This window comes from Arabidopsis lyrata (assembly GCF_000004255.2).
Source record: "Arabidopsis lyrata subsp. lyrata unplaced genomic scaffold ARALYscaffold_8, whole genome shotgun sequence".
In the NCBI taxonomy this organism is placed as follows: Eukaryota; Viridiplantae; Streptophyta; class Magnoliopsida; order Brassicales; family Brassicaceae; genus Arabidopsis; species Arabidopsis lyrata.
Genome location: NW_003302548.1, coordinates 4,838,156 through 4,851,123, shown reverse-complemented (window position 1 = coordinate 4,851,123; position 12,968 = coordinate 4,838,156). Strand labels below are relative to the sequence as shown.

Here is a 12,968-nt window from a genome sequence, read left to right as displayed (position 1 = left end):
TAGGGTTTGGAGATTAGGGTTTGGTTTTTGAATCAAGGAAACAATTAATGGGCCTAGGCCCATCCAACTTATATTTGTTCATGTGTATACAAAAATTAATATGTTTGATTCATCAAATTTATATTGATTTTGTAGTTACTGCTGCTACTTAATTCCGTGGAGTAGAAGCATATACCTTAATTTCAAACGGAAGATTACGATGATGGCTTGAGGAATCTAAATTTCCGGAAACAAAATTATGCAACAAGTTTTAGGTTAGAGATTTAGATTAAATTATGCAACAAGTTTTTCAAATATTTCTCTGAAAATATCTCTACATAAATATTAAGATATTAAGAAACGGTTTAAGAAATCATGAACCTCATAGTCTCGAGATGGGTACAAAAGAGCTTTCAAAAAGAGAAAGCTATGGGGAAACGTTTTACAAGAAACATAGCAACAAAACTTGTAAAAACTGATACTGAAACTCGATATAAAGTAGAATAGTACTCGCACTGTTTCAAAATATAGGATGTTTAAGTTGAAAGCACATACTTTAAGAAATTCATTGTTGTTTTTAAAACTATTATTTAATATTTAATTTTTAAAAATCCAACCAATGATATAAAAGACTGCAGAATACAAATGGTCATAACACATCAGATACATTTAAAGGTTGCATAGAAATGTGTAAAACATCCTAAAACATCCAATATTTTGAAACAAAAAAAAAGCTCTAAAACATCTATTAATTTGAAACAGAGGGAGTATCATTTACCACATCAATAATTGATCCTTTTGGACCCGTGAAGTCCAAGGAAGAGCTCTGAGTCGGAATCTTCATCAGAACTCTCCGATCCGTCCATGGGAATTTAGATATAGGTGCTGTTCTAATGCCCGCTAATGGATTCCATAGGTATGAGAAGTCGTTAGAGAGACCCCCATATTGAGTATTATGGTTCGTGTAGGCGTTTGAGCTCGTATCTGGATTGGATCGACCAATGCTATAAGCTTGATGTGCCAACTGTACACCGGTCCTTGATTGATTGGTCGAACATGCTAAAGGATTACCTCTAGCATAAGTAGAATCTGCATTTTGACCCATGTTAAAGATGTCTCGCAGCGGGGGTACATCTAGACTAGATCCATCGGCCAAACCAGTTGTAAAGGAACTTGTGGCCCAGCCATGAGGAGTCTTGGTTCTATATGGAGGTTGTAAAGCCGGCCAACCAAATCCCGATATATCAGTTTTGGGAGCTAATGAGTTGTCTTCGCGCGTAAACTGGAACGTAAACCAAACCAAGCGAGCCATTTTAAACGAGATTGTCCGGATACTTTGTCATAGAGAGCTAGTGATTTGCCTCTTGATGATCCGGAACTCAAGCCATGCCAAGCCGGGTTACCATGATATATTTCAGATGGTACACTACGGATTTGTGATACATTGGCTGGGTTAGCTATTGAGCTGCCTCCTACGTTGAAACCTATTCTCTTTCTAGGTTGTGTTTTCTTGAGATTTTCCTGTGGAGTTGTGAGGATGCTTTTCTTAGGATACCCTAAGGCCGAAGAAGTCTCTCCTTGTTCAAAAAGATGATTGGGTTGATATTTTGCGGTCTGCTCAGTCGAAGAAATTTTGTCTAGCAATTTCAAGACATTGCTGACGATTGACCATATGAAACTGCTCTCCGAACTATCAACCAGTGAGATAAAGCAAAATGAGATTAGTTAGATTTCTAAAATATGAAACTTAATTTAATTTTGAGAAGAATATTTTCCATAACTTTTTTCTATCTTGCTCAAATCCAATGAAACTATAACAATCTGTCTAAATTAACATTTTTAGGATTTGTATTATATACATGAAGATACTATACATAAAAATTCGTCATCAAACATATTCCATGAGCTCCCTCTAAAAAATTATATGTATTTGGACAAACTGTCTCCAATTTCTGGATGCCTTACACTTTCTTTCTTGATCCCAAAAATGCTTCCCAAAATATCCTTTGAGTTGTTTTACGTCGCTTGTCACAACCTTATAGAAGATGGGAATTGCACCTTGCGATAGAACACAATTAAACACAATCTTATTTGCATTAGATAAGCTCAAAATATATATATCGTAAGTTTTCAAATAAGTCTCTTTTGCTAGATCATATATATTAATATAAATAAATAAAAATTAAACTCAAAATAATCTTGGATTGAAATCTAGACTAATCACCAGAAGTGCAACGGTCATATAAAATATGTAGAAACGATCTAATTGACATCAGCCAACATGAAAATTACCTAATAAAATACCAACACTTGTTTAAAACCAACATTTTTTTCTTCATTTTAAATTCTTTAGTTATCTTAAGAATCATCTTGGTCTCTCACCTTGAGCACCCCTTGATCTTGGCGCTCCTTGATCTTCGCCAGCTCGTCCAAGCACCATCTTGATTTCGTATACCTGCTCGAGAATGCAACAAGTGCGATTCTTGAATCTTCTATCCTCTTGAAAAGATTGTTGATACCTTGACCTTCATCCTCGCCTGGATATCGGTGACTACTTTGATACCTAAATCATTAAGGGCATTCACAAGACGGCTGATGAAGTTGTTGCGCAGATTCTTTCCGCGGAAGTTGATAAACACTTGATGTTGCGGTTGGGGCTGTTCTTTTTCGTCCATCGAAGACCCGGACCAATCTATGAGATTTCTTGATTTACCAAGTGATGATCAAGAAGAAATTTGTTCGATATGTTATAGTGGGAAGAAACATTAAACTTTATAGACCAAAAAAGTCTTTACCTGCCGCGTAGTCTACACACGGATTACATGCGTATAATTTTAGACGAGTTGATATTGGTCTTTTATTTAATAGTAATACAACGCAAATGTTATACTATAGCGAGTGCAGTGGAAATTTATACCGAATAATTTACATGATATTGATACGTGTTGACTTCAGTCTTCAGACCACCTTAAGATTACCAACCATTAAGGTTGTACAACATGCCACTTTTTGGAAGAAGTTGATTTGAATAATTCTTACAGGTTTTCCTATTAGAAATTGTAGAAATGAGTCCATTGTTGTTCATTCAAATGATTTTACGGTCAATTTTTTTTTTTTTTTTACGATCAAAATCAAATTATTATGGTTGTCCAATAAATAGTTACTTTCTTAGATTTAATTTTTTTTCTTTTTTTGGTTCCATTCATTCTCATTTTACACCTTTCACGCTGTCGAATATTATTATACACCTCTTTATTGTTTTTGACACTTGAATAATGAGTAATGTTTTGTTAGTAGTATTGAACTAGTCCTAGTTATGAGTTATGACCATACAATGATATCCCACATCATTCTTTGGGCAATATGTGTTGTGACAATCCTCTTTCCCTGAGATAGTTTTTGGGTGTGAGTTAGGTCATGCCTATCTTAGGACACATGTTTAAAGTGCTTTTGCACTGAGTCTTTTTTTTTTTTTTTTCTAATTTTCTTTCGATAAAAACGCCCTAAATTTTTAAAATTTTATAAAAAGGGTCCATCTTTTTTAGTTTTTATCCAAAATTTGGACACAAGATCCATAACAATTTTGAGACAGGCCTGAGGTAGGCCCACACTAATATAAACATAGTCTAAGTTGTATCATCAACTAATGTTCAATTTATACCTAATTGTTTTTTCGGTGCTAATATATACCCAACGTTTTAAATAATTCAAATTTTATAACCGAATTTATAACCAAACCGTGCGACATCATACATCATTTGTCACAATTACTGACGTGGATGTCACGTCCTTGATGACGTTGATGACATGGTTGCCACATCATCATATTTTAAAACAAAACTAGTAATAAAAAATTATTTACCCTTCTTTATTACTGTCATCCGACGAAACTGTGAATAATTTTTTTAATATAAGGATTTAAAATCTTCTTTTCAAAACTTATAACCAATATTTCAACCAAATCTAATATTTAAACCGAGTTTATAAATCCAAAATTCATAACTCTTCTTTAAAAATCTTCAAATCGCTTTCAGTAAAGAACAAAAACCCTACAATTATCTTAGTAAAACCTCTATAAATTAATAATGTTGGGACCATGATAATTTATTAATTTATAGTGATATTAATTTATCTATAAATTAATAATTATTAATTTATACTATAAATTAATATTTATTAATTTATAGTGAGTTTTTGTTTTTAATTTTTAAAACTTTTTTTAAAAATATGAGAAAAAATAATTTGATCTAAATAAAAGATTAAAAATAATGCTTTGGATGCTATAACTTTGGTAATTTTAGACTTGAATATTTAATATTTAGAAGAAAGATAATTTTTCTAAAACAATAATAACCAAGATTATAGATAAATTCACATATACAAAAATATGTAACATAGTGACTTCAACTGTTGTATTTGAAAGGCCATACGATTATTCAAATAAAAATTATACTTATTTAAATTTTGAAAACTTACATAAGTTAGCTATTTTATGAATAGAAATTCATTTTTAAAAACTACTAAAAATATATTATCTTTATATATATATATATAAATTCACATGATTATTAATTTATGATATTATTGGGACCATATTTTTACATAGGGATTTTGAAAAAAATTATTATCTTATTATCTTATCGAATTTGGTTAATTTTTACACTGGCCCGACTTGGGACCAGCAAAATTTATTATTTTATCGTGTTTATTAATTTATCGAGTATTAATTTATAGAGGTTTAATTGTATTAATCTTTGAAACCATTTTTTTTACATGTATTGTCATTGGAATAATTGTATTTAAGAATAAAATACAGTTTTTTATTAATTGTTATTGGGAATTAGGGTTGTTTGGATAAATAGATATAAGTTAAGATACAAAGACAGTATAACCACTAGTGAGAAATTGTATTTTGATCTTAATACAATTATAATTATTCAAATTGCAATACATGTAATTACGTTATCTTTGTTTGTTTTCAACTTAAAAATATCTTTCGTTAACAAATAAGATTATTGTAGGGGTTTAATAATATCTTTTGTAATTTTCACAGTTCCGTCATATAAAAATGATGGAGAAGAAGAAGCGGAAGAGAGCAAAAATTACTTTTATTTTTTGTTTAACAAAATGATGACGTGACAGCGATGTCTTGAAAGATGTGACATCCACGTCAGCAGCCGTGTATGATTTCATACGATTTGGTAAATTTGAGTATGAAATTTGAATGTTTTTAAAAAGTGAGTATATATTACTACAAAGAAAACTATTACGTATGGATTGAACACTGATAAGTAGGTAAGATATAAAATAGCCGACTTTCCGATTATTGGAGATTGGCGTCGGGTTAACCAACGGTTTGATACAATTGAAGACTCGGTTTACACGACTTGGTCAGCAAGCTGTTTTGAGCAACAAGTTAATCCCGGAGAATCAGTGACACTCCACAATATCAGCATAGTTGTTGTTGTTTCCGTAAATACATTGATTCATGTTTGTAAAGATCTTCTCTCTGACTTATATAAGCGTGTAACTAAAAGCTTAATACGACATAGAAATTTATTCTCAGACTCTGTTTCTTTACCGATTACCAACCTCATGTTAGCTAGATCTTATTTTGGTTGACTACCGAACTACTTTTAATGAATTTGTTTATTTATAAAGGCATAAATTTAAACCTATATAGATTTATGAAGAATAAGGAGCTAACGCTCTTAATATCGATAAATTTTGATGGTAGTAGTAAATTTGGTCGTTTCTCGCGATGGAATCTATAGATCGACACACTAAGGAACATTGATTGTATTTGCTCCGAGGAAGTTATCGATCAACAAAGGGAATGATGTCAATCATACACTAAAGAAATGTCGATCCCTTGCTTATTTTTTATTTTCTTTAGTTCTTTTTTCTCTATTTTGCTTCCAAAAATTCCAATCTTACTCTAAACTGTTTCTTTACATAATGACTCAACAAAAACTAAACACACTGAAAACATATTAAGAATTTTATTCAAAAGTAATAAAAATCCTAACATAAAAAAAAAAAACAACTTTGTTTTCCCAACTTGAAAATTAACTAAAGATTTCCCTATAACAAAAAGACAAAACAATTGTTGTCAAAAAAAAAAACAGAAACAAATTATTATTAGGCAAGACATATTGGGCCAATTAAAAAGCCCATTAAAACTTCAATTTACACATTGTGCATCATCATCATCTTCCTCGTTAACGATTTAGGTCTTCGTGTGACGACCAAATTAAACATTTCCCGGTGAAAATTTCGAAGCTCAAATATACAAACAAAAACATCGCGCCAACACAATTCATCTGATTTTTCCAAAAATCAAAACCTGAAAAATTCGAAAACCCGCCAAAATCCAATCTTTATTCCAAAAACCTCAAAAATGCCTCTTCGCATCTTCACCTTTTCTCTCCCCCTTCTCTCCTCCATCCTCATCCACCAAATCTCGATCTCAATCTCTCTCTTGAATCAAACCAATCATGGCCGACGAAAAGGAGAATTGCGTTAGAATGACAAGAGCAGCGACTAAAAGAAAAGCTTCAATGGAAGCGACAATAGACGAAGAACGAATCAACAAAAAGAGAGTCGTTCTCGGAGATCTTCCAAACTTGTCCAACATCAAAAAGCCTCGAAAAGCTACAAAGATTCTGACAAAACAGAAGAAAACAGTTTCGATTCCGACACTCGTAACCTTAAACTCAGACATTGATACAAGATCTGATGATCCTCAGATGTGTGGTCCTTATGTTACTTCAATCTTTGAGTATCTTCGTCAATTAGAGGTAAATAAACAAAACCCATCTCTAGTTTTTTAGATTCACAATTGAGTAATTTCTTGATTCATAATTTCAGGTGGAAGCAAAATCAAGGCCTTTGGTTGATTATATTGAGAAGATTCAGAAAGATATAACTTCGAATATGAGAGGAGTTTTGGTTGATTGGTTAGTAGAAGTTGCTGAAGAATACAAACTTCTCTCAGACACTCTTTATCTTGCTGTTTCTTACATTGATAGATTCTTGTCTCTCAAGACTGTTAATAAACAAAAGCTTCAGCTTTTGGGAGTTACTTCAATGCTTATTGCTTCGTAAGCTTTTTCTTGTTTTGTTTGAATCTCTTTTTTTTTTTTTGTGGGTTTTTGTTGTTTGCTTATTTTGGATTTTTGGTTTTGGAATTTTGTAGAAAGTATGAAGAGATTACTCCTCCAAATGTGGAAGACTTTTGTTATATTACAGATAATACTTACACGAAACATGAGATTGTTAAGATGGAAGCTGATATACTTCTTGCGTTGCGATTTGAATTAGGAAACCCGACAAGCAACACGTTTCTAAGGTTAAATTTTGATTCTTTTGGTGCTTGTTAAGTTCATTGTCTCATTGGTTAGAATCTGTTGCATAAGGCAGGTTTGGTGGTTATTGAGTTCATTGTCTCATTGCTTTTGTTTTGTGCAGACGGTTCACAAGGGTTGCACAAGAAGATTTCGAAGTAAGCTCTTCTTCGAAATTGTGGTATTTGCAATGGATATATTATCAGTTTTGCTAAGACTTTCTCTTATTTGTTTCAGATGTCACATTTACAGATGGAGTTTCTTTGTAGCTATCTTTCGGAGTTAAGCATGTTAGACTATCAATCTGTGAAGTTTCTTCCGTCTATTGTGGCTGCTTCAGCGGTGTTTCTCGCTAGGTTTATCATCCGTCCAAAACAACATCCCTGGGTAAAGCATTTTCTATATAGCAGTTCTTGTTCTAATTCTATATACAGTACTTTATCTAAGAAACTAAAGCTCTGGTGTTGAATGTAACAGAATGTAATGTTAGAAGAATACACAAAATACAAAGCGGGTGATTTGAAAGAATGTGTGGGTATGATACATGACTTGTATCTGAGCAGAAAAGGAGGAGCATTACAAGCTATAAGAGATAAATACAAGCAGCATAAGGTAACTAACTACTATGAAATAATGGTTTGAGTTCAATGTGAAGAACAATGTTCTTGAGATTTACACGTTTCTTTTTCTATTTGGTTCAACACAGTTCAAGTGTGTGGCCACAATGCCTGTATCGCCAGAGCTGCCTCTTACGCTTTTTGAAGATGTCAACATTTAGAGACAACTTTTGGTCATCAGCAAAGATTGTATAAAACCAGGAAGCGGTTTTGTTGGTTTCTTTCCTTGGTGTTTTGGGTTGTACATGTCTTAGGACTACTTCTAGTTGTGATTAAGGATCTTAACTTATGTTTAAAGATTTTGGCTACATTGTAGTTAATGAATTTTTTGTTTAAGCGTATACTCTTTGTTAGCATGTTTTCCCCTATTACCAAAGTAAACTTTGTTGTAGTTGAGATTAGTCACTAGATGAACCAAATTCTGTAATGACGAAATTAGCAAATAAGTGGCATAAATTCTCAGCACTTTCATAGATATCAAAAGCATCAACTGATTTGAGAAATATAATTCCTTTATAACAATAAACTATGAAATTAATCAGTGCAGTGTTCTTTGTCATGTGTCATTCCATCAATACAAGCGTATATATAAAACCATATTATAATGTTTGGTTTGGTTTACAAAACACTTCTAATTTTTTATATAATTTATTTTTTAATCAGCACTTAAAATAATGTTTTTTAATAATATCTTTCTCAAATCTCAGATTAGATTTTATTTTATATTCTTTCGTGTAAAATATATTAGATTTTATATATATATATATATATATATTTTTTCGATGATAAAGTTTCAAAGATTTTCTAATATCTAAAGATTTCGATCGATACTATGTGTAATTATCAAAAACAAAAGAAAATAATTTAATAGGTGATAAATGTGAAGTTTCCACGCGACTTTGACTCTATCGGAATATTTTCCACTATTTAATGTGCATGGGAAAGAAAAACTAAGAAGAAGAACAGAAGAAGCAATTCGATAGCGAAAGAGAAAGAGAAAGAGAAACACAGGTTTTGTCCAAAAAAAACGTATTCAATCTCTGTATTTTTTTCTTTTCTATGCAATTAAATCACCCACTTCTTTACCTTAATCATGATTTATACCATTAATCCCTAAATCTCTAAAGTATCTCTCCTTCCTTATTTTTCTCTCTTCGTATTTAATTTGTTGAACAAAAAAAAGGTTTGTTTCTTATTTACCTAATATAAATTTCTTTCTCTTTTTTCTGTTTCTTTAGATTTTTCAGCTTCTTCTTCTTTCTTTAACCATGGACAACAAGTTTAACGGCGAACGCAACATCTGGTCAACGGCGACGGCGGCGGAGGAGAATCTGTCAACGGCTTCGTCGTCTTCTCAGTCACAACCACCGCGGATGCAGTCGCTTCCGTTTTTACCACCGGAGAATCACATCCACAGAGCTAATGGTTTCTCAAGTCATGATTCTGATTTGCAAACCCTAGAATCATCTTTTGGTGGGCTTTCTTTTGCAGATTCATCAACTGTTCGTCAGAACGGTACTCGTAGACGACCCCGTCCCCGTCACTTCTCCGGCGATGGTGGTGGTGGTGGTGGTAGTGGTGTTAATGGTGGTGGCAACTTGTTTCCTCCGAGTGGTAATCTTTATCACCACCGTGAATTAGAAGAGTACTTTCAAAGGTTTAATCTGAATCAGCAGAGATTGTCGTATCAGAACAATTGTGTTAATCAATCTTATGGCTATGATACGCTTGACAATGGTTTCTTGAATGGAGTTCCTTATGCTCCAAGAAACCATGTCTCTGATGAAAACCCTTGGGGTTACATCAATCAAGATCAGATGGAGAACAGGAGAGGCTCGCTCTATGCCATAGCAAAAGACGCAGTGTGGAGCAAGAAGCTGTTGGAGACTATCTATCAGGGTACTAAAGAGACGATTGATACGATTTTCGACCGTATTATTGTCCATATTTGTGAGTTGATGGTGGATCCTTATGGTAAGGATGTTGTTATGCTGCTTATTGGAAAATGCTGCTCTGAACAAATCATTCAGATTGTTGATCTTGTCACTCAGGACATGTTTCAGTTTGTTAACATATGCTTTGATCTGCGCGGGTACACACTTCTTGATTATTCTTGTTTTAACTTTGAGATATGATTTGTGATTGTTATGCTTTTAATTTGTAATTGTCTTTGTTTTGGAGATATCAGAACCGCGGCAATACAAGAGCTGTTGGACAGTATTCATAAGCGTGCTAATGATCAAATCCCGCGCATCATGGATCTTATCAACTCGGTAGGACTTCAATTGGCAAAGAGCAGCAATGCTAGATTTCTGATTCTCTCATGCTTCCGCCTGTTTCCTCTCTCGCACTGTAGGGTAAGCATCTCATTCACTCTAGTACTCTGCTTCAGTTCTCGATGGTTTGGTTCTTTGCTATGGAAATATCTCAAAACCGATATAGAATCTTTATAGTTGAAGGAATATACTGTAGCAACTCAAGTAGATTAATGAATTTGATATTTTAGTTTGCTTGTTATCGGTTAATTGTGCAATGTCTGTTTTCTTCAGTTCCTAGAATCTGTATAGCATTTTTGTAGCTAAGAACTAACCTTAGTAACTTTCTTTATTGTGGTACAAGTAAAATGAGCGATTATAGACCCTGAATCACAGGTTTAACCTTGTTCGCTAGTATTCTTGAGCAATGACAATCTTTCTTTTGTATTTACAGTATCTTCTTGAAGTTGTCGCTCAACATTGTTACGAGATATCGATTGATCAAAATGGCTGCTGCTTGTATCAGCAATGTTTGGACAAGAATCGTGTTCCGAATCCTGAGATAAGGCAACGTTTGATTTCGGAAGTAATCTCTCATGCGTTGAGACTCTGCTTGAACTGCTACGGGTAATGATACACAACTCTACAATCATATACTTTCTCATATATCCACTTTATTTTATAACTCACAAGTATGTTCTCTCCTTCAGAAACTATGTGGTTCAGTATATCGTGGAGCTCAATAATCAACATGTGATAAACGCGCTCGTGAGACAGCTAATAGGGAACTATGCACACCTTGCCCGCAACAAGTATGGAAGTCATGTTGTGCAGAAGTTGTTGAGACTAAGGGGTGTTGACACTAGGTTGATTGTGGTTGACTTACTTAGTCAGATTGATACACTTCTTCTTGACCCGTTTGGAAACTATGTCATTCAAACCGCGTGGTTTGTGTCTAAGGTAAGGCCCTACATTTGTTTGATTGCGGTTATGGGGTTAGAGATTTTATGCGAGATTTTGAGAATCTTGTTTGGTGTGTTTTGCAGGACGATGTGCGCCACATGTTGAGGTATCATATAGAGCTTAACATTCGATTGATGAGGTGCAACAAATTTGGGAACAAACTTCTGGAGAAACTCAGTATCTAGAGTTCCAATGGTAGAAAAGAAGAATTTTTGTGTTTTGGTATTGTTTTTGATCGATTCATTGTATGTTTTTTTGTGTATTGTTTTCTCAGCATTTTTTTCTTAACTTTAATTCTACTATCACATTTGTCAAACACTATTTTTCTTATCTCCATCTATTTAAACTACTAACCAACACATTACCAAATTTTGATATTCGTAACTTTACTTATTATTACCAAATTAACTATTTCGATTTTTCTATATATTAAATGCTTAGATTATTTTTGCACTTTAAATTAGAATATAAATCATTCATTTGTATATGGCTTAAAAATTAACAAATTTAAATACTACTCCCTTTGTATATAAGAGGTTTAAAGTAAATGCATATATATTTAGATAATTTATTTTCAAAACATCATTTATATTTAGTTAAAAAAAGTTCAACTAATTACAAAAATGACTGCAAAATATAAATAGTCTTTTTTTTTCGTTTTTCATGCAGAATATAAATAGTCATAAGTTATTAAATGCATTTAAATTTACATTGAAACTTGTAAATCATTTTATAATATAAAACAAAATAAAATCTCTAAAACACCTAATATAATGAACAGAGGAAGTATACAACATTAGTTTAAACATTCTATTTTTTCTTCCAATATTAATGAATTTAGTTTTTCAAAAAAATATCAACATTTAGTTCTAAAAATTTTAGCTATTTTAAATTGAAATACCATTAAGCTATGAACCCACGACGGTCACACCAAGTCAATTAAGAGACCCAATTATTTGATAGATACTACGTAAATAAATATCTTTACTATTAAAAAATTATATATATATATATGTATACAAAAACTAAATAGACTAAGATTTGTCCGTGCATAGCAAATGTTTTTACCTAGTTTATTATTAAACACAAAACCGGGACTAGTCGGCTGAATTGGTTTAGCGGATACCAGTTTCGTTTGGTCCTCGTCAAAACCCTTATCAAAGGTATATGACCATGAGTATTTTACCTAAGGATATATTTTTCTTTAATTTTTTTTTATTATAATTAACAATCAATATCATATAGAGTGTAACATTCGATTGATGAGGTGCAACAAATTTGGGAACAAAATTCTGGAGAAACTCAATATCTAGAGAGTTCTAATGGTAGAAAAGAAGAATTGTGGTGTTTTGATTGATTCATTGTATTGTCATTGGTTACACTATTCATTAGCCGTTGTTGATTTCTTTTAGGTGAGAGTTCTTAGGGCCGGGGTTTTAACTTTTGTTAAAGCATAGGCTATAGTTAGACACAGCCAGACAATGCTCTCACCAAAACGAATGTCTTTGTCTTAATTGTGAGATTTAGGTGTTGTGTTGTGTTCTGCTTTTTTTTTTTTTTTTTTTTTGTCATCTGTAATTAAATATTACTCAAAAGAGCCATTCTTGTGGAATGTTGTTTACATAAGTGATATGAAGCGGTTCCGTACGAATTTTTCGTGCCAGATTATCCGCTTTTGCATTTGCACAACGAGAAATTAAAGATAAAGAGAAGGTAGAGAACTCTTCCTTGTCGCTCTGAAATTCCTCCAGATACAGTGAGAAGGCCGGCCATTCGGTTGGGGAAGACACCATCTTCACCAGGTCAGA

General features: G+C 32.8%; 2 protein-coding genes across 2 annotated transcripts; both read left to right on the top strand.

Moving 5' to 3' along the window:
- Positions 1-6,190: 6,190 nt before the first annotated feature.
- LOC9301529 (putative cyclin-A3-1) lies at positions 6,191-8,295 on the top strand. Its single transcript, XM_002865409.2, has 7 exons — positions 6,191-6,779; positions 6,850-7,082; positions 7,178-7,330; positions 7,450-7,483; positions 7,563-7,712; positions 7,803-7,937; positions 8,032-8,295. The coding sequence occupies exons 1-7, from the start codon at positions 6,477-6,479 to the stop codon at positions 8,101-8,103; spliced, it is 1,080 nt and encodes a 359-aa protein (XP_002865455.1). The 5' UTR covers positions 6,191-6,476; the 3' UTR covers positions 8,104-8,295.
- Positions 8,296-9,154: 859 nt separating this feature from the next.
- LOC9301528 (putative pumilio homolog 13) lies at positions 9,155-11,506 on the top strand. Its single transcript, XM_002865408.2, has 5 exons — positions 9,155-10,034; positions 10,131-10,299; positions 10,652-10,824; positions 10,908-11,157; positions 11,244-11,506. Exons 1-5 carry the CDS (start codon positions 9,211-9,213, stop codon positions 11,343-11,345), a joined length of 1,518 nt encoding a protein of 505 aa, XP_002865454.1. The 5' UTR covers positions 9,155-9,210; the 3' UTR covers positions 11,346-11,506.
- The last annotated feature ends 1,462 nt before the right edge of the window (positions 11,507-12,968 follow it).